Source organism: Procambarus clarkii, chromosome 76, assembly GCF_040958095.1.
Source record: "Procambarus clarkii isolate CNS0578487 chromosome 76, FALCON_Pclarkii_2.0, whole genome shotgun sequence".
NCBI classification, from domain to species: Eukaryota; Metazoa; Arthropoda; class Malacostraca; order Decapoda; family Cambaridae; genus Procambarus; species Procambarus clarkii.
Window position 1 is genome coordinate 12,578,529 of NC_091225.1, and position 22,490 is coordinate 12,601,018.

Genomic DNA, 22,490 nt, shown 5'->3' on the forward strand with positions numbered 1-22,490 from the left:
TCCCTCCATGGAGCACAGCGCTAAATATCACCACAATCCTGCTATTATCAGAATCCTGCTCAGTTTTATCACAGTCAGGGGGCTTCAGTAATAATATCACTGCTAAATAATAGCAGTATCATTTATATTATGGTATTTGTAGGCGATGCTGTGGTCACAAGCTGAACAGCGGTGCTGTGAGCTCGTGCTGCGTGCGCCAGCCTTGGTGGCTTGCTCAATACTGACGCTGTAACACCCAAGAATGTTGGCCTGGATTTTTTTTCTAGGTGGCATCTGGCAACTATCGGTCGTGGCTGTACTATAGCTGCCCCTATCCCAGGCGGGGCATTTAAATTATAGCGCTAGACACGAAATCATATATAAATGATGTGCGCGGTTTCAGTTTTGTCACTGATATCATTTATATATGATATGCGCGGTTTGAGGGTTAAGTACGTGCACCACGGTGGTTAAAGACCAACTAATAAAAATAGAACACTGCTTGGAAAACCTCACAAATCCAACCCCAAACATCATCCTGCCAGACATCATTTGAACAAATAATGATGAATTGATCAGGAAAATAATGATTACAAATATCTGGACTCAGATCACAACCTAATTGAAGTTCTGACAAGCATGGAAAGAAGACCTGCACAACCAGTCCAGAATCCTAAGGGAGGAGATTTCAGCAAATTCAGTTTTAATAATAAACAGATTAACCCTTTAACTGCGCAACACATCATATGATGTGTTCAGTGACTTGCAGTAACTTGCGCTCCACATCATATGATGTATTGGAGTACTACGCAAGATTTAAACAGCCTGCGGATACACGGGGTTCACCACACCTTCATCAGGGCTCTTGTAAACAGACGCCATTTTTTTATAAATCGTGGGCCAAATTCCCAGGTGTTAGGGGCCTCAGTATTGAGTGAGCTACCAAGCCTGACGCACGCAGCATGAGCTCACAGCACTGATGTTCAGCTTGTGACCACAGCATTGTTTAAAAATGCCATAATATACATGTTTATGCTATTATTTAGCAATGATATTATTACAGACGACCCCTGACTGTGATAAAAATGACCAGGATTCTGATAATAGCAGGATTGTTGTGATAATTAGCACTGTAGTGGGAGGAGTAATCTTGGTGGGGAGGGAGGTAGCGTTGTCTGCTGACTGTGTGACCACCTTTTACTGTCTGGACTCACTATACCAGCTTAGTTGTTTGCTATGGTAAACAAAACATGCAGATACTTATATATAACGTCTGTATATAAAGGCAAAAACAGTATGGTGGGAAGAAAATGGTGGTGAGTCAGGTGAAGTGAGGGAGGGAGGAAGTGGCAGTCAGTGGCGGGCTGCCACTGGCTGCCGCTGCCACTGGCTGCCACTGCCACTGCCACTCAGCATGCCAACTTAGTGGTTCGTTATGGTGAACACGAATGTAGATACTTATATATAATGTCTGTATATAGTGAATAAAAGCAAAAACAGTATTGTGGGAGGAGAATGTGGGCGAGTGAGGTGTTGAGGGAGTGAGTGGCAGCGAGTGGCTGGCTGGTGTGTGGCAGTCACTCCTCGTTGCTTTTTGACTCATAATAGCAACTTAGTGGTTCGTTATGGAGAACAAAACATGCAGATACTTATATATAACCTGTGTACATGTATGTAGTGTAATAACCGACAAAGTATTTGTTCACTGCTTGATGAACATAATTGAATCAACAATATGCACATCATATTTTTGAGTACAGCGATGATTCACTCATTTTATTATATAAATATATCACACTACACACACTATTGAATAATATTACAGCAAAAAACTACGAAAAACCAATCAGAGACGTTGAAATAATTAGGTAATTATCTCTTTGTGGCCACTCCTGCCTGACAGCTGGCGAGCAACAGACCGTCTGGGACGCATGCTGAGTCAGCGCCTATTTTTTGCCAGACTTCCCCACCCTATAGCGGGCAATATATGCCACTTACGATTTTTTTATTATTTTTCCCATGATCAGAAAACACAAATTAACAGGTTTAGAAGAAAAAATATATTTTTTTTAGGTATGCACCTGTGGGTGATAAATGCTAAATAGCCTGGAGCCACACAAGGGTTAAGTGGGAGCAAATGAACCAAGATCTCACAGAAATAATCTGGGAAGAGCAAGAAATCAGCAAGAAAATCAAAACCTGAACCAGTGCCTGGAACAAATAAACTCAGTAGCTCTAGAAATAAGCTCACACCGCATACCCCTACGAAAAAACCAGCGTTGAATGTAATGAAACGCCATTTTCTGGGTGAGACCCGGAGGCTCCCCAGAGTTTACTAGGCTGATATGCTAATGTCAGACTTTGGCATCAGTCATGTGTATGGAGTTCTGTGGGCTTACCGGGGACCACGAGCCAGAGGGCCCCCTCACAGAGGCATGGGGAGCAATGGCCTATAGACTCCCCCGTGTGGTTGGAAGCATTATATGTCTGCCATTGACCGGGTTAGGCACTCAGAAAGGTAAGCATCCCAAAACAAACCCCTATTCTGGTGAAAATATTGCTACCAAAAGCTGAACAAGTGGATAGAACTCCCCTAAAAAAAAAAAGAGCAAACGAACATGACGTCACGTTGCTGCGCCGTTGTCTGCGCAGCTCCCCCCTCCCCGGGAGGGGGAAGGGGGAGCCCCAGACCCCCCATGCTAGCTATCCACAAATCAATTCTGAGGCTGGATGTCAAAACAGACTAAAAAACGCCGACCTGAGGGAGGGAGGGAGGGATGCCGTGGAGCCTCCGGATCTCACCCAGAAAATAGCGTTTCATTACATTCAACGCTGGTTTTCTGGGGGGAGCCCCTTCAGCTCCCTGGAGCTAACTACCCACAGAGAAAAAGTATAACAGGGACTTACCCGGGAGGCAGTCGCTGCTCACTCCTCAACGCGAATTCAAGACAACTGGCTGCAACTGCCGACTCAAAGCGACACAGGCTCGACTGGACCCCGGAACGTTCACGAGGTAACGGGCAGCCAGGACTCTGTTCGACCGCCAAAATCCCCGCACCCGAATGTCAGCCCAGGATATGTTGCCAAAGATGGCAGCAAGAGCAGTGAACTTATGAATGTCATAGGCATGGGGATAGGCCGCAGTCTGGCTAGCCTTAAGAAGTTTCTGGACGACCTGGGAGACCCGCACCCGCGAACAGGGAAGAAGGGAAACCAGAGCAACCCAAAGCGTGTCCCTGGACACAGAAGCCAAGGCACACAAATAACAGCAGAGGGCCGTAACCGGACACAAAAATGATGCATCCCCGGCCCAACACACCAAGCATCCACAACCAAAGGACCCCTCCGGAAAGCAGCAGTCTCAATCACCGCTCGAAAAGATGGCTCAGGCGGTGCACGAGAAGGCCGGAGGTAAACAACATACGAGACAGCTTGCGAAACAGCACAGACGTAATACCAATACCAAAAGCTAGCTGAAGCGGCTCCACCAGCGCCGATGGATACAAGGCGACAGTATGGGCCAAAATGACGGCCCCGAACCTCCACAGAAGAAGGACAAGACCATGCTAACCAATGCAGCTACCAAAGAAGGGATAGAAGGAAAAGGAAGGAACGCCAAAAAAACCCACACTGCCGCCAAGAAGAAGCACACAGGCAGGACACCTTGAACGAAACCCCCCAACCACCAACAGAAGGCGAATGACTCGAGGCAGAACTGAACCAGCCCCGTTATGGGCCAATCGAGCATAGGAAGAGGCGGAGCTATGAGAAAATCTTGGGTGCGACCAGGAAGCCAGCAGAGCTGGAAACCCAAGCCGGCAAAAGAGGAGATGGAATGCCTGCCGTACAGAAAAACTTTCCAACGCCAGCGAGCCCGCCAGGAGGTTGGAGACAACGGCTCCGATGTGAGACTCCAGAAAAGGGACACCACGAGACCGTAAAATGCCTACAGGCAGGGAAGCCAGGAAGGCACAAACAAAACACACAACAATGTGTAGCAACCGGAATGAAAGGTGCAAAGATATGCCACCAGACCCGTACCCAAACCAAGGAGTACAAGCGACGAGGACAAGATCACCACATTCCAGATTCGCAAAGGAATCGATAGGGTAGAGAAAGATCGACTACAGGACCCCAGGGGCACACGCACCAGGGGACACCAAGGGACATCGGTGGAAGGAGAGTCCAATGAGCCTAAGAAATGCTGGAAAGAAGGAAACAGTGGCAGAGTAGGAGACAAACGTAATGCATGAGGAAGCGATGTGGTGGAGGATGACACCATACACAGCTACCAGCGGAGACACGAGAGAGCCCAGCAGGCACAGGAACCCGCATATCAGCAAATGACAGGTAAGAAGCGGGACTAAAAGTCAGAGCTCAACTCCCGCAAACACAACTAGGGGAAGCACAGAGAAACCAATGTATACGGAAGGGCTAAGCCAGGCACTGCAAGACGGGCCAAACAAAACTCCACAACCAATCCCGAACATGTAACGACAGTAAGAAAACTGCAGCAAAACATCACCTCATACCATCCTGACACAATAATATGTACCCCATAACATACACCCCTACCATCGTACCTTGTAACCTGGCGGAGGTGGGGCCAATGCCGAACTCGAGCATGGGCTGTACATGCATAAGAGTGGGACTGGATGGGTACAAATGGGAGCTGCCTCATAAGGCCCAAGAGGCCTGTTGCACCCACCTGTGTTCCGACATTCGTATATTCATAGCCAAAAACCACGAACCAGCGCCTGGCTGAAAGAGACGCCAGACCGCAGAAACTCACCTGCAGAACGTAGGCACGAACGTGTCACGACACAACGTCGCCGAGAAGATGTCGGGAGCACCGCCAGTGAAAGAAGGCAGAGCCACACATGCAGGAGAAGAGTAGGAGAGAGGTGAAGGAGGAGCCCCACACCCATACGCAGGGGAAAACCCGGCATTTTCCCCATAGCGGCAAACCAGAACACCCCCAGTAGCCATGGGGCACGGACTGGAGAATTGAGAAGAGCGAGAGGCGAAGCACCCAAGAGAAAAGGATGCAGAACACCAACACACGTGCACACTGCCCACATCAAAACAAACCACTACGGCGCATGAGCAGGCAGGGATGCCAGATGTGGGTCGCGAGAAGTTGCGAGCCGATGAAAGAAAAACACGAAATTGACTAGAAAACTAGACAAAGTCGTGTAGTTAACGATTGAATCTCTTTTCAGATCACACAGGGCAGCTGTTAATAAGAGACGAAAAGAGCAGTAAGGAGCAAAACATACATAGCATCACCCTTCTGTGGCTACAAGGAGCCCAATCTGGCAACCCTTTGCAGCGCAGGGTTGCGAGATTGTCACCACAAAGAACGAGACAGTATCAAAAAACAAGAAGCACGGAAGAGGACCAACGAGTCCAAAAGGGACCGGAGGGAAGCCTCACAGGAAGACGACAGATGTTCCAAAATGCGGGAAGAATCGAAGACCTTCTCCGAACCCCCGAGATCCCACAGAAGCAAACAATATCACGAAGGTTCAGAAAGGAACAGTTGCACCCGAGCCAAAAGTCATGCAGAAACCCCTCCATGACGGAGAAGACGCACCCCAGAGAAAAGATGGTAGAAACGAAGAAAAGTACCCACCGATAGGACGGAACCAAATGGACCCGAAGGGACTAGGATCCAATCCTGGGGAGGGGCCGACACCCAAAACCTCGTACGCAGAGGGGGGGGGGAGAGGAAAAACTCCACTCACCGCAACCGCAAGCCCCGCAAGAGGGTAGAAAACCCCAGCGGGGTCCAACAGGGCCCGAGGTCCGAGGCCCCCCTCCCCAACCCCGGGAACCATCATGTCAGGCCCCAGGGCCCAGCCGTCCCTCCAAAGCCCCAGCCTCAAAAGAAAAGGCCGGGGCAGCTGGAAAGTTACTAAGGAAGGGAGCCCACTGGTAGACTCATACAACCTGGCTGAAGGGACAGGCTCGAATGCCTCCGTCGCTACCCAGGAAGGGGAAACCCCCGAGACCGCCCAAGACTCAAGACCCTCGAAACTCCGCCCCAACCCCGAACCCACAGACGGAAAGGACCCGGAAGCAGGGAGGAAGGGGGAAGGGACCAGACTAAACCACAACAGGGAAATGACAAGCGGGCGAGGAAGGAACCAAACCCGAAGCAATCAACACCCCCCAAGCCTGATCATAACAACCAAAAACGGGGCAGCCTCAGGGCTTCCGGGGAGCAAACAACCTAGCACGTTGCCACCACCTGAACTCAACGTGCAATGCCCGCACTGCCTGCACCCGCATAGTCAGCATAAGACTGGGTAACTGAGTCACAAACAAGCAATGAAACTCGCAGGACTCCAGGTCAAAGGTGCCACCAACCCTACATGCAGCAGACGGAGGCAAAACCGTAAGGGTCACCCTGAGTCAAGGGGACCAAGCAACCCTCGAACTTGCACGAAGCGAGGGGGAGGGGGGGAACCGGGGGACACATCCACCGGGCCCATGTGCCCCCAAGGGAATTCCCAGGGTCCTGAGCATTTAACGTAACTCAAACCAAGGTAATCACAGGCAGGGTACTGCTAACCGGTGCCCAAGTAGTATACCAAACAACCTTCTAAAAACTGAACCTCCGGGGACGTGTACACGCACGGGGGACCTAGCAGGAGGGAAAAACCGGAAGAAGGAAGAGTACTCAGTACACAGGGGGCAAGAACGTAGGCAGACCCCCAACTAGGAAAAGACCCCAAACAGTTTTTGACCCCAAACAAAAAGAAAACCTCGCAAAAAACAGCGTACCCAGGCGGAACAGAGCCAACCGCTATGATTGGTGAAAACAAGCTGTGCAGTACCCCGCGCCCCTACCAGCGCAAAACTGCCCCTCACCCTAAGGTGAACAAGGGAGACAGAACACCCTAGCACACAAAAGGCGGCCGAAAACCAAGCAGTAAACCGCCTAGCAGAGGCAGAACCCAAGGAACTTGTGGAAGGTAACCCCAAGCCCCAAGGGCAGTACTTACAGGGCACCTAGGGAAGGAAACCCTAGACGCATGCAGCCCGAGTACTGGAGAATCACTCCTGGCTTACGCACTACCTAGCAAACAGTCACCACACACTAGGTACAGTGCTGAAACAACCACCGGAGCCGGAGCACACGACTGTTGCCTCTAGCATCAGCCTTAGAACTGACAGGTGGATAGCCGGCATAGGGGGTCTGGGGGCTCTCCCCTCCCCCTCACGGGAAGGGGGGGGGGCGCTACGCAGACAGCGGCGTGCGACGTGTGACGTCATGCTCATTTGCTTGTTTCTTTTAGGGGAGTTCTATCCACTTGTTCGGCTTTTGGTAGCAATATTTTCACTAGGATAGGGGTTTATTTTGGGATGCTTACCTTTCTGGGTGCCTGACCCGGTCGATGGCAGACATAGAATGCTTCCAACCACACAGAGGTGTCTATAGGCCATTGCTCCCCTTGCCTCTCTGAGGGGGCCAGGTTCTGGCTCGTGGTCCCCGGTAGGCCCTAGAACTCCATACACATGACTGATGCCAAAGTCTGATATAAGCATATCAGCCTAGTAAGCTCCGGGGAGCCGAAGGGGCTCCCCCAGAAAAGAGGAAAAGAGGCAGACTGGAACAAGAACAGTGATCTCTCTATAGGCGAAAAAAACGAATTGCGGAACAGCTTTAGAGTCACACCCTAACTCAAGAACGATGAAGGAGGTTAGGTAGAGAAATAGAAACGATTCAACTAAAGCTACAAGAACCATTCAAAATCCAAGAGAGACAAAAGAGAGTAAAAGGCCATCAGTGAAATAGAGAGAAATCAAAAATATTTTTTCCTGTGCAAAATCAAGATAAAAAACTACATCTAGTAGTAGCTCCCGGCCGACCGGGAGCCGGTCGGCCGAGCAGACAGCACGCTGGACTTGTGATCCTGTGGTCCTGGGTTCGATTCCAGGCGCCGGCGAGAAACGATGGGCAGAGTTTCTTTCACCCTATGCCCTTGTTACCTAGCAGTAAAATAGGTACCTGGGAGTTAGTCAGCTGTCACGGGCTGCTTCCTGGGGGTGGAGGCCTGGTCGAGGACCGGGCCGCGGGGACACTAAAAAGCCCCGAAATCATCTCAAGATAACCTCAAGAAGGATGAAGAAGATAGTATCAGGCCCCTGCGAAAGGGAGATGGAACTTTCACAGATGATAACAAAGACATGAGTGAAATACTTTAGAATCAGTATAACTGTTTTCAGCGAGCCACCACACTAAAGATTGATAACCCAAATGAATTTTTCATGGGTGTGATGCCAACATCAAATCATATAGAGTATCAGATGTCACCCAATCCCCACTGGATTTTGAGGAAGCCACAGACAGTATGCCTATGCACTCTGCACCAGGCCCTGACTCTTGATACTCCATATTAATCAAGAACTGTAAAAGACCACTGTTGCAGGGCCCTTCACATTCTTTGAAGATGGAGTCTAGATACTGACATTATCCCTAACATAATAAAAACAGCAGAGATAGCCCCACTCCATAAAGGAGGAAATAAGGCAGAGGCAAAAAATTACAGACCAATAGCACTAACATCACACTTGATAAAAATCTTTGAAAGAATGCTACGAAGATCACAAAATACATGGAATCACAGCATCTCCATAACCCTAGACAACATGGTTTCAGAACAGGGCACTCTTGCCTGTCACAGTTGCTGGACCACTATGACATGGCCTTAGATGCCATGGAAGACAAGCAAAATGCTGATGTAATTTACACAAATTTTTCAAAAGCCTTCAACAAATGTGACTATGGTGTTATTGCACACAAAATGCGTTCAAAAAGAATTATCAGAAAAATAAGCAGATGGATCTACAATTTCCTGACTAACAGAACCCAGTGTGTAATAGTCAACAAAATAAAATCCGGACCATCAACTGTGAACAGCTCAGTCCCCCAGGGTACTGTGCTTGCTCTAGTACGTTTTCTCATCCTCATATCAGACATAGACAAGGACACAATCTATAGTACTGTATCATCTTTGCAGATGACACTAGTACTTTTATGAGAGTAGACAACATAGAGGACACAGCAAACCTCCAATCAGATGTAAATCAAGTCTTTCAATGGGCTACAGAAATAATATGGTATTTAATGAAGATAAGTTCCAGCTCCTCTAGAGCTGGAATATAAAAATTAAAAAACAAAAACAGAAACCATGTACATATAATGAAAAACATAGTCAAATCATAACATATAATGAAAAGCCATGTACAGTGGTACCTCGCTTTACGAACGCCCGTTTACGAACTTTTCGGGTTACGAGCCCGATTTGTTCGGAAAATTTGAATCAGGTTACAAACTTTACTTCGGGATGCGAGTTTGTTGATACGCGTACCGCCGGCCTAGCGTGTGGTGACACGGCAATCGCGTCTCAGTTTACCAGTGTCTCGTGCCTAGTCACTATTCTGCCTGAATCCTTCGCAAGATTTACAGTTTTTTTCGTTTTTTTTTTCTATTTTTATATATCTCGCCATGGGTCCCAAGAAAGCCAGTGGTAAGGTTCAAGGCAAAAAATCACATGTGAGAATGACCATAGAGGAAAAACAAGAGATCATTCATAAACATGAAAATGGTACACGTTGTTGAACTAGCTAGGCAGTATAACATATCTTTAGGGTAGGAGAAGGCAGTAGAGGATTTCCCTTCCTCATTAATTAAGAAAATGTGTGCAGTATGGGAAGAACTGCAAAGTTTTGCTGAAAAGAATCACCCAGACAAAGCTTTAGCAGGACGTTGCATTGATCTTATTAATGACAATGTGCTGTCTCACTACAGACAAGTGTTACAAAGAAGGGAAAACAATCTTCAAGAAAACAATGAGAAAATCATACAGTAAGCCAGAAGCAGGTCCTAGTGGTATGCAGGCAAAATGTGCCAGAGCGTGTACCCCAGAGAAGTCATCACTGCCTGATGTTATAATGGAAGGGGGCTCCCTTCCAAACAGTAACACCTCTCCTCCTCCTCCTCGTTTTCCATATGCCAACAGGAGTCATCAGTAATGGTAAGTAATAACTTGTACATATTTTTGTAGTGAAGATTTGGGTGAATTAGGTATAAAATTTCAGTCAGTTACTTTGAAGTGAAGTTTTTGGGGAGTCTGGAACGGATTAATTCATATCCCATTATTTCTTATGGGGAAATTCGCTTCGGTTTACGAATTTTCGTATTACAAACCATCTCCAGGAACGGAGTCCTGGAGACGGATTAAATTCGTAAACCGAGGTGCCCCTGTACATGATTTGGGTGTACTCACGTCGGAAGACCTTACCTTTAAAGAACACAATAAAGTAGCCGTCACAACTGAAAAAAATGACAGACTGGATAACAAGAACCTCTCACACTAGAAAAGCTATACCAATGATGATACAATGGACCCTCGATTTTTGTATGCCCGTTTTCGTATTTTTCGGTTCTCGAGCTCAATTTCTTAAAAATATTAGATTCGGTACTTGTTATTTGCTTCGTTTTTCAGACTTTCTTTATACATGTACGGGTCCACCGAGCACGTGGCGCTTCAGATTACCAGTGTTACCCACCTAGTGATGATCGTGCTTGAATTCTTTGTGAAGAATTTCATTGTTTTTGTGCTATTTTGGTTTGGCTTTCATCCCAGTACCCCAAGGCGCTTGTTCACCCCCAGTGTGTTTGTTCATCCCAGTATCCCAGGGTGCTTGTTCACCCCCAGTGTGTTTGTTCATCCCAGTACCCCAGGGTGCTTGTTCACTCAGTACCCTAGGGTGTTTGTTCATCCCAGTACCCTAGGGTGTTTGTTCACCCCCAGTGTGTTTGTTCATCCCAGTATCCCAGGGTGCTTGTTCACCCCCAGTACCCTAGGGTGTTTGTTCATCCCAGTACCCCAGGGTGCTTGTTCACCCCCAGTGTGTTTGTTCATCCCAGTATCCCAGGGTGCTTGTTCACCCCCAGTACCCTAGGGTGTTTGTTCATCCCAGTACCCTAGGGTGTTTGTTCACCCCAGTACCCTAGGGTGTTTGTTCATCCCAGTACCCTATCTTGAGATGATTTTGGGGCTTTAGTGTCCCCGCGGCCCGGTCCTCGACCAGGCCTCCACCCCCAGGAAGCAGCCCGTGACAGCTAACTAACACCTAGGTACCTATTTTACTGCTAGGTAACAGGGGCATAGGGTGAAAGAAACTCTGCCCTTTGTTTCTCGCCGACGCCCGGGATCGAACCCGGGACCAGAGGATCACAAGTCCAGTGTGCTGTCCGCTCGGCCAACCGGCTCCCCTAGAGTGTTTGTTCAACCCAGTACCCTAGGGTGCTTGTTCACCCCCAGTACCCTAGGGTGTTTGTTCAACCCAGTACCCTAGGGTGTTTGTTCACCCCCAGTACCCCAGGGTATTTGTTCACCCCCAGTACCCTAGGGTGTTTGTTCACTCCCAGTACCCTAGGGTGTTTGTTCAACCCAGTACCCTAGGATGTTTGTTCATCCCAGAACCCTAGGGTGTTTGTTCACCCCAGTACCCTAGGGTGTTTGTTCACCCCAGCACCCTAGGGTGTTTGTTCATCCCAGTACCCTAGGGTGTTTGTTCATCCCAGTACCTTAGGGTCCTTGTTCACCCCCAGTATGCTAGGGTGTTTGTTCATCCCAGTACCCTAGGGTGTTTGTTCATCCCAGTATCCTAGGGTGTTTGTTCATCCCAGTACCCTAGGGTGTTTGTTCATCCCAGTACCCTATCTTGAGGTTATCTTGAGATGATTTCGGGGCTTTAGTGTCCCCGCGGCCCGGTCCTCGACCAGGCCTCCACCCCCAGGAAACAGCCCGTGACAGCTGACTAACACCCAGGTACCTATTTTACTGCTAGGTAACAGGGGCATAGGGTGAAAGAAACCCTGCCCATTGTTTCTGGCTGGCGCCCGGGATCGAACCCGAGACCACAGGATCACAAGTCCAGCATGCTGTCCGCTCGGCCGACCGGCTCCCCCTAGGGTGTTTGTTCATCCCAGTACCCTAGGGTGCTTGTTCACCCCAGTACCCTAGGGTGTTTGTTCATCCCAGTACCCTAGGGCGTTTGTTCACCCCCAGTACCCTAAGGCATTTGTTCACCCCAGTACCCTAGGGTGTTTGTTCATCCCAGTACCCTAGGGTGTTTGTTCACCCCAGTACCCTAGGGTGTTTGTTCATCCCAGTACCCTAGGGTGTTCACCCCCCTAGTTTGTTCATCACAGTACTGTGATGAACAGTAGTATGATGTTTGTTCATCACAGTACCCCGAGGTGCTTGTTCACCTCCAGTACCCTAGGGTGTTTGTTCATCCCAGTACCCTAGGGTGTTTGTTCATCACAGTACCCCGAGGTGCTTGTTCACCCCTAGTACCCTAGGGTGTTTGTTCATCCCAGTACCCCGAGGTGCTTGTTCACCCCTAGTACCCTAGGGTGTTTGTTCATCCCAGTACCCCGGGTGGTTGTTCACACCTCAGTACTCGGTACTCTGTACTTAGTACTGAGGTATTTACTCACCTTTGCATATAAAAAAATCCCCCTATGGTCGTTCGTGGAATTTAACAAAAATGTATTGTATGTTGATGTTCCATTATGTAGTGATTTTCTGCATTATTCTGTCATCGTAATGCATGCTGCCGAGGTGACAAATATTTATCTTTCGTTTAATGTACAGTATTGTTTTTGTAGTCTCATATGAAGAAACCTAAAACTGCCTCAACATTACCTGCGAGGTAAAACAGACACAGTCCATCTCCTACGATCTGGATGGAGACGAAATCGTTGTGCAGAGCAACTGCTCCTACTGTTGTACCGCATCATTGTTAATCGTGTATTACAAAACTGATATCTTCAAAATACCACCACCATTCTAACTCTCAGTTTATATAACACACTGTATAGCAAAGCAATGTAGAATACGTTCACAAAACAGGATACTGTACAGTATAACAAATGAGTAACTTTTACAAATCTTCTGCTCTAAATATAAGCACATATCTCTTGTTTCATTGAGAGGATCAATATTAAGCACAAGACAAGCTCGTAGCAGTGAGCAACCAAAGAACTATATCACTGCAGTTTGGACAAGATGGTTCCTGTGCTGATCCACTCATCTGCAGAGGGACACTAGTCTGTCACCATGTATAACAGCCACTGAATTGGTGTGCATAGCTTGCATCCAAGAATTCTCTCACTCTTCTCTAGTTGACATATTAGGGAGCTGCTCATCTTCATAGCCAATGCCTAATTAGTATGACAAGACTGCAGCAATGTAGCTGACCTGAATATGAAATTACTAGTTGCACCAGACAACAAGGAAGAACATTCTTGGCACCCGTAGGAAAGGGAATACTGAGCTGACCTTGAATGAGCCAAGCAAAGTGTAAGTTGCAAAACTGACAACAAAACCAGATAAGAAATGTTCATAGCAGCACATTTATTTATAAATATATATGTATAATATAATATATATGTATAATGCAGCCATCGTCTCATCTGTCGTAAGACACAGGGAAAGATTGCCACACATGAAGCAGTCAATGACATCATCAAGAGAAGTTTGGCTACAGCTGGGTGCCCAGCACAAAGGGAACCTCAGTTGTGCAGACCTGACAACAGCCAAAAATGCCCAGATGGAGTCACCCTGCAGCCATGGAGGGAAGGTAAACAGGTCGTATGGGATTACACGTGTGCATCTACATTGCCTGATACCTATCTACCTTACCACAGAGTTGAGGGAGGTGGGGCAGTCACCTTCAGGAAGACCAGAAAACCAACAAGTACAGAGACCTAGAATGTTGTTACAGGTTCGTGCCGATAGGCTCTGAGACTCTGAGCGCCTGGGGTAAATGTGCACTTAAGTTCTTAAAAGAGATGGGCGAGGAACTCATTGGGAAAACTAAAGACTCACGAGCAGCCAGTTTCCTGTTCCAGCGCCTCAGTGTCGCAGTTCAGAGGGAAAATGCGTGCTGTATCCTGGTTACGCACCCTAACCTCCGAGGAGTTGGACTAGGTCTTTGAACACCGATTGTTATATTGTTTTATATATATGTGTGTGTTCTCTGTAAACTGTGTAATATAATATATATACACAGTGGAACCTCGAGTGACGAGTGCCTCAAATTACGAGCATTTTTAATAACGAGCGAGCCAATTGCCGACAATTTGTCTCAATTGGCGATCGCTCGTTTGATTAACTAGAAAACCACATGGTGCGTTCCCGCTGCTTCTTGCACATTCTCGGACGCCTCCGAAGATGCAAATAAAATTTTTGCTTTGTTTATAGATGCTAATGATGCTGGGATGTAAAAGGGTGACTGCTGTGATGTTGCAAAGCATTGACTTTTGTTGTAGAATAAAAAAAAAATGTCAAAAAGGTTTGTTCAGTGTTTGTCAGGTAGCTGCTCCATTATTAATAAATAAATGAAAAATACAAAACAAATTGAACACATTTGAAACAAAGAAAGATTGTCATAATGGAACATCCTACCTGACAAACACCGAACAAACCTATTTGACATTTGTTCTTTTTTCAAATTTTTTAATTTATTTATTTTAGTTTTTAACAAACATGGAGCAGCCTACCTGACAAACATCGAACGAACCTTTTGCTATAAAAAAAAGTAAACCAAAAAATAAAAAAAATTGAAAAACGGACAAATGTCATAACGGTTCGTTCAGTGTACAGTATATCTGATAGGATGCTCCATTATTTAAAAAATCGAACATCATATTGATGCTTTTCGGTGGTGGAACGGATTATTTTTATTACCAATATGTTAAATGGGGAAATTCGTTTAAAAGACGAGCATTTCACATGACCTGCTTGATACCTGCTTGATGGGGTTCTGGGAGTTCTTCTACTCCCCAAGCCCGGCCCGAGGCCAGGCTTGACTTGTGAGAGTTTGGTCCACCAGGCTGTTGCTTGGAGCGGCCTGCAGGCCCACATACCCTCCACAGCCCGGTTGGTCCGGCACTTCTCTTAGAAAACAGTCCAGTTTTCTCTTGAAGATGTCCACGGTTGTTCCGGCAATATTTCTTATAGTCGCTGGGAGGACGCTGAACAACCGCGGACCTCTGATGTTTATACAGTGTTCTCTGATTGTGCCTATGGCACCTCTGCTCTTCACTGGTTCTATCCTGCATTTTCTTCCATATCGTTCACTCCAGTACGTTGTTATTTTACTGTGAAGATTTGGGACCTGTCCCTCCAGTATTTTCCATGTGTATATTATTTGGTATCTCTCTCGTCTCCTTTCTAGAGAGTACATTTGGAGAGCTTTGAGACGATCCCAATAATTTAGGTGTTTTATCTCGTCTATGCGTGAAGTATATGTTCTCTGTATTCCCTCTATTTCAGCAAACTCTCCTGCTCTGAAGGGGAAAGTGAGTACTGAGCAGTACTCGAGATGGGACAACACAAGTGACTTGAAGAGTACAACCATTGTGATGGGATCCCTGGATTTGAAAGTTCTCGTAATCCATCCGATCATTTTTCTGACTGACGTAATATATGCTTGGTTATGCTCCCTAAATGTTAGATCGTCGGACATCATTATTCCCAAATCCCTGACATGCTGTTTTTCTACTATGGGAAGATTCGATTGTGTTTTGTACCCTGTATTATGTTTCAGATCCTCATTTTTGCCATACCTGAGTACCTGAAATTTATCACTGTTAAACATCATGTTATTTTCTGCTGCCCAATCGAAAACTTTGTTGACATCTGCTTGTAATTTTTTTTTTTTTGACGAGCACAGCGCCAGAAAGGATTAAATTCGTTACTCGAGGTACCACTGCATATATATTAAATGATTATCCCTTCCAAGGCTAACCTACTTTCTGAGGTGCACCACATCCTACGACAGCTAAAAGCTTGAAGACTATGACCTATTACTGAAGACCATGCTAGAAAAAGTTGTCAACCTCTCCCTCAATGAATGTCAGTGGAAACAAACCACTCTTCCTGTCAGGCTTGGCGGCTTGGGTACCTGCACTGCCACCCAAATTGCTGACCCAGCCTTCCTGTCTTCATTCTTGGCATCAGATGACCTGGTTAAGGAAATTCTACCTGACAACTTGTGTGACTTAGCAGGGATACAGGACTCCAACTATACGGAATGCGACACAAAATGGGGTACCATGGCAGACCCAGCATTCAGACCAACCATGTTGAAAGCTAAGAAACAATCCACCTGGGACAGCCCCATTATAGATAAAGAAGCCACAGCTTTGCTGGAGGCAGCAACAACCCCCAGTGATCGTGCATGCCTTACAGCTGTGCAGGCTCCAAATGCAGGGGACTTCCTTTTGGCAGTCCCTATATCTGTGACAGGCACACATCTTGATCCACAGCAGCTCCGTATTGCAGTCGCTCTCCGTCTTGCTGCCCCTATCTACACTGTTCATAGGTGTATTTGTGGCAAGACAGAGGCAGACAAATATGGACTGTGGAAAATCTGGCGGTTGGCATTCTAGACACAACAAAGTCAATGACATCATTTAAAGGTAGCCTTGCCTGTGGCCAGTGTCCAGCAGAGAGAGAGCCCTGCAATCTATTGAAATGTAACTCTGCTATCTTTACCGGCCGACCAGATGGAATCACACTACGCTTTTACAAGGGTGGCAGACAGTTGGCGTAGGGCTACACTTGTGTATCCACCATGGCAACCGCATACATTGACCTCTCTGTCGGCCAAGCAGGAGCCGCGAGGACACACAGAGAAAGAGGTAAGTCAATCGCGTACAGGGAAATAGATCACTGGTACAACTTCGTTCCAATAGGATTTGAGACCCCAGGTCCATGGGAAAAGAGCGCAAGAAGGTTTGACACTACTAGAGACCCCTAGAGCAGCAAGTTTTCTCTTCCAGCACCTCAGTGTAGCGATCCAGAGGGGGAATGCCTGCTGCATCCTCGGTTCCTGCCTGGCGTCGGACGAGTTCGAAAAAGTTTATAGCCTCTAAGAAACAAACTTCCCCCTATTTCCTGCTACAGTTTTCGACAAAACTTTGCAATTCTTGCCATACTTCACACATTTTCTTAATGAGGAAGGGACATCCTCTGCTCACAACTATTTTCTTAGGTTAAACCTTACCACTGCCGGGTGTAAGGTTTTACCCAGCAGTGGTAAGAACTGACTTTCTTGGGACCCATGGTGAGATATATAATAATTACTTTTATGTTCAAAAACCACAGAAGCAGAAAAACAACAAAATTCTTTACAAAGAATTCAAGCACGATCATCACTAGACGAGAGAAATGGGTAAACTGAAGTGCACCACGCTCTCGGTCGACTCATATGTGTATCAACAATGTCGCAAGTCAAGACAAAGGTCGTAAGTCGAGTCAAATTTTCAGACGAAATTGGGGTCATAACTTGAGGCATTCGTAAGTCGAGGTTTCACTGTACACACCTTCTCGATAGGGATTAAATTTTTCTGACAACATTCATATACAGTCTGTTGCATATTTAAAGTAATGTTTTGTTAACCACCATTCCTCTCTACCTGCTTTCACCAAAAGACAAATATGAAAAGAGTCGCCTTCGTGAAAACATTCGTACACTGCATTCTTTTCTTTTTTTACCCCAACGAGCTCACCATCTTGCTCAAGAGTCAAATCAACATACAAAATTGGTAAAGAAATATTCAGCGCATGCTATGTATGCTACAAATCTGTAACAAAATATGTTAAGAGCTGTGTAGTGACATGAGTGTATACAAATAAGATTATGTGCATAACATCCCTCTCTTAATACACAAAGTTGCTTATATATGATGCAGTATGTGACAACTGATGGTAATGAAGCCATGTTACACAGTCTAAGGTGACTGGTTACTGCAGCAAGGGAGGGGCAAGGGAAGAGCTTCACTTTATAAAGGAAAGGGCTTCAACACCTGTAAACATCCACATTTGTCGCTGTACTTAATGTATATTTAACAAACCTTGCTCAAGTGCACACATACTATAGAGAAAAGTGCTTTTAAATATTCCATGGTTAAATAAGGGAGATTAAATTTCGGGTAAACTATTTACTGCTTATAACAGCATTTAGGTAAAATATCAAGAAAGTCAAACTGATTTTAATAACTACATAATGGCTGTAAAGCAATAGCCGCTGGTGCGTTTAAGCTAAACACCACTTGGCAACACTACTTCAATGTAGACAATTTTTCCCCTCGCTCACAAGCCACTTGTGAGTTAGTGCCATCTACAGTATTGTAGACAATGTTTCCCCTCACTCACAAACACCTTGTGAGTGAGTGCCATCTACGGTATTGCAGACAATGTTCCCCTCACTCACAAACACCTTGTGAGTGAGTGAGTGCCATCTACAGTATTGTAGACAATGTTTCCCCTCACTCACAAACACCTTGTGAGTGAGTGCCATCTACGGTATTGCAGACAATGTTCCCCTCACTCACAAACACCTTGTGAGTGAGTGAGTGCCATCTACAGTATAGTGGATAACATTTCTATCTACAATCAAATTTGTTGCTAAGGGGTATTATATTTCAAGGCCATACTGTATTCTCATATATCACAGGTATAGCACAGCACCTATCACGTTAATATCTGATAACAAAATTGTAGACATTGAATAAAATGCTTAATATGAATACATTCATGTTTGCAAGGCTTCCAAGAATCGAAAACAATATGCTGAAGCAGAACTGCCTTGAGCCCTTTAATTACTAGGTTGCCTTAAACCAACTACCTGGTCAAACTGTCACAGTCTGTTGACTTCACTCAGCCTCAGTAAAAAGCAACACAACGTGCACAGTGTCTTAGTGGACTCACCAGCCGTAGTAGCCCCTATGCAATTTTTTGCACCTCACACTTCTACAGCATTAAAGAGATGGGGAGGGGGGAAAATTATATAATTAGAAATGCAAATTTAACAGCTTCATTGTGGACATAACTTATGTTAAAGGGCATTGGCTCTTGCTTGAGAAACAAGGGGTAATAATGGGGGCAATTATTAATGTATCATTAATTAGGAATACAAATTTATACAGGTACTTGGGAGACTAATTAATAATAGTTACTCTATTGTAGGGAAATGTTTACAGAAAGTTTCAATGGTGAAAGTTATTATGGAAGTAAATTGTTGTGGCAAGTTGCTTGAAGTGTGGTTGAGAATGTAGAGAAACTGTTCATTGTGGAGTCACTGCGGGAAGAGAATCTGTGCTAGGATGGTAGAGAGACTGTTAGTATGTACAAGGAGGTCATGAAAGACATGGTCACACTGTGCAACAACACCGACACACACACACACTACACTCTACAGTACAGTATACACACAGAAGTAAAGTGTATCATCACTACAGAAGCACTCAAAATATTCTCTCACAAGTATTAGTTACCAAGATGTGCCATGAATAATCTTGGGAGGAGAAGAGGAAAGCTGACATACCAGCAGCCATTATTGAAGTAAGCCCAAAACCAGAAAAAGTGTACCGGTGCTGCCAGAGCCCCTCCACATGGGTCGTCCCACACCCCCACCTTCATCCCCCTCCATATATTGACATGCTTTGGACACAAGCAATGCATCAACAATTCCCATTAATATTACTCAAAATGCTGTGTGTGATTGTTTCTCTCATACTAAATAAAAGCTACACAACCTAATATAAAAAATGCTTAATTCCTGTAGTCAGGCAGCTTGTGTATATGTACACTAGGCTTATATCGATGTTCCCCAAGGTCGAACTACTGACCCTCCCCAGGATGCAACCCCCACAATAAGCTGACTAACTCCTGGATATCTATTTACTGCTAGGTGAACAGCGGTATTAGGCGATAGGAAATGTGCCCAATCATTTTTATCTTGCTGGGATTCAAACCCGGAATTGCCAGGTGTGAGTCAAGAATGAACCCAACTCTCCTACTTTCTTTATAAATAATAATCAAAATTATTTACACCAGAAGAACCATCAACGATATCAAAGGAGACAAGGGATTATAGGTAGAGTTATCAGAAAGTAATAACAGATTGTATATGAACGATGACCATCTACAACATCTTATTCATTGAATCTTAATCTTACCTCTAATTGCAACCAGTCCCCCATAACACTAAAATGTAGTACTGTATTATGACAGGTATGTGCTTTGACTGCTGCCGACTGAGGAAGGAACCTTCATTTCCTATGAGTGGCTTCTCAAAACATAAACAATACTATGAATAAAGTGAAAATGTGCATTGGTAAGAGTCTAGGACACCTCCCCCCTCCCCCACTAAACAGTAGAAGGCTCAGACAGGAGTATGATGATGATAACAAGACATGTATAGATGAACTACAGAGGGCAGCAACCGCAGCTCACAGAATGAGAGCAAAACTGTTGGTCATGGAGGACCTCAATCATGGAGAGTTTGATTGGGAATCAAGAAATCCCCATGGTAGGGAAGAAACGTGGGGAGCAAAATTAGTGGAAGTTATAGACAGGAATTTCCTAACACAACATGTGAATGAAAACACAAGGGAAAGAGGAGGGATACACCAAGCCTATTAGACCTGAATTTCACCCAGAATGAGGAAGACATTATAAATATGGAACATGAAATACCACTAGGAACCAGTGACCATTGTGTCCAAGTCTTTGACTACATTGTCGAGCTTAAAATTGTGACCAAGGGACAAACGGTCTGGGAAAGGAGAGTAGACTATTGGAAAGGGGATTACAGGAGGATAAGACAATATCTGAGAGAAGTGCAGTGAGAAGAAGAACTAAGAGGAAAAACAGTGCAAGATATGATGGACATAGGCAAGTGGAAATGTAAGAAGGCCGCAGATAGTTTTATACCAATGATTAAGGAAAAAAGTAGGAGGGAATATAAAAACTCATGGTTTAATACAGGGGCAGGAAGCAAAAATGAGAAGCAGGAGGGAGTGGAGAAAGTACAGAGGACAATATGATTAGATGCAACAGAGCTAGGAATGAATGAAAACAATTATACCTCAGCTTACGAATGCCCCTCTTTACGAACTTTTTGGGTTACGACCCTAATTTCTTCGGAAAATTTGAATCGGGTTACGAACTTTGCCTCAGGAAATGAATTTGTTGATATGCGCATGGGCGGACCTAGAGCATGGTGACACGGCGATCGCGCCTCAGTTTACCAGTGGCTCCCGCCTAGTGACAATCGCGCCCAAATTCTTTGTAAAGAATTTCAGTGTTTTTTGGGTTTTTGGGTATTTGAACATGAAAGTAATTATTATATATCTTGCCATGGGTCCCAAGAAAGTCAGTGGTAAGGTTCAACCTAAGAAAATAGTTGTGAGTAGAGGCAGTAGAGGATGTCCCTTCCTCATTAAGAAAATGTGTGAAGTACGGGAAGAGCTGCAAAGTTTTGTTGAAAAAACTCACCCAGATAAAGCTGTAGCAGGCCGTTGCATTGACCTTTTAAATGACACTGTGATGTCTTACTACAGACAAGTGTTAAAATGTAGGGAAAAACAAGTGTCTTTAGACAGATTCTTAGTAAGACAAGCAAGTCGTGAGCCACAACCAGGTCCTAGTGGTATGTAGGCAAAACATGTCAGAGTGTTCCCAGAGAAGTCATCACTGCCTGATGTTATAATGGAAGGGGACTCCCCTTCCAAACAGTATCACCTCTCCTCCTCTTCCTATCCTCACCGTCTTCCATACTCCAACAGGAGTCATCAGTAAAGGTAAGTAATAACTTGTACATACTTTTGTACTGAAGATTTGGGTGAATTAGGTATAAAATTTACTTTGAAGTTAATTTTTTGGGGAGTCTAGAACAGATTAAATAATTTTCCATTATTTCTTATGGGGAAATTCGCTTCGGTTTACGAATTTTCGGATTACTAGCCGTCGCTGGGAATGGATTAAATTCGTAAACTGAGGTACCCCTGTATCAGAATAGTATCAGAAAGGAATTATGAAAGCGATATTGCAATGAAAACGAAAAAGCAACATAAATTACTACATAGTCATATAAGAAGGAAAATGTCAGTGAACGACCAAATGACAACACTATGGAAAACAGAAGGGACATATACGGAAATTGACAAGGCAGTCTGCGAGGTATTGAATGCCAGTTTCCATGAAGTGTTCACAACCGAGCCTGAGCGGCTCCCATTGTTAGATGAGGAGATGACCCAAGATGAAAGACTAACGGACATAGAAGTGACAGCAGAGGAGGTAATGAAACAGTTAACAACACACTGAATGAAACTAAAGCAGTTGGACCAGTCAATGTATTACCGGGAATACTAAAGAGGCAGTGAAGGCCCTCAGCTTGCCTCTAGTAAGGATCTATGAGTCACTTATGAAGGGAGAGTTGCCCAGTTGCTGGAAGAAGGCAAATGTGGTACCAAATTTAAAAAACCAGCATTGAATGAAATGAAATTCCATTTTCCGGATGAGATCCGGAGGCTCCTTAGAGCTAACTAGGCTGATATGAATGTATTAGACCCTGGCATTAGTCAGTGCACATGGAGTTCTAGGCCTAACTGGGACCAAGAACCAGAGCCT

General features: G+C 45.4%; 1 protein-coding gene across 1 annotated transcript in view; it reads right to left on the reverse strand.

Annotated features, from left to right (window-relative positions):
• Positions 1-22,490, reverse strand: part of LOC123771427 (WD repeat-containing protein 47) — a 369,075-nt gene that overhangs the window by 228,909 nt on the left and 117,676 nt on the right. Inside the window, exon 6 of the mRNA XM_045763929.2 lies at positions 18,786-18,827. Coding sequence (XP_045619885.1) covers positions 18,786-18,827 — 42 coding nt within the window. The remainder of the gene's footprint in view (positions 1-18,785; positions 18,828-22,490) is intronic.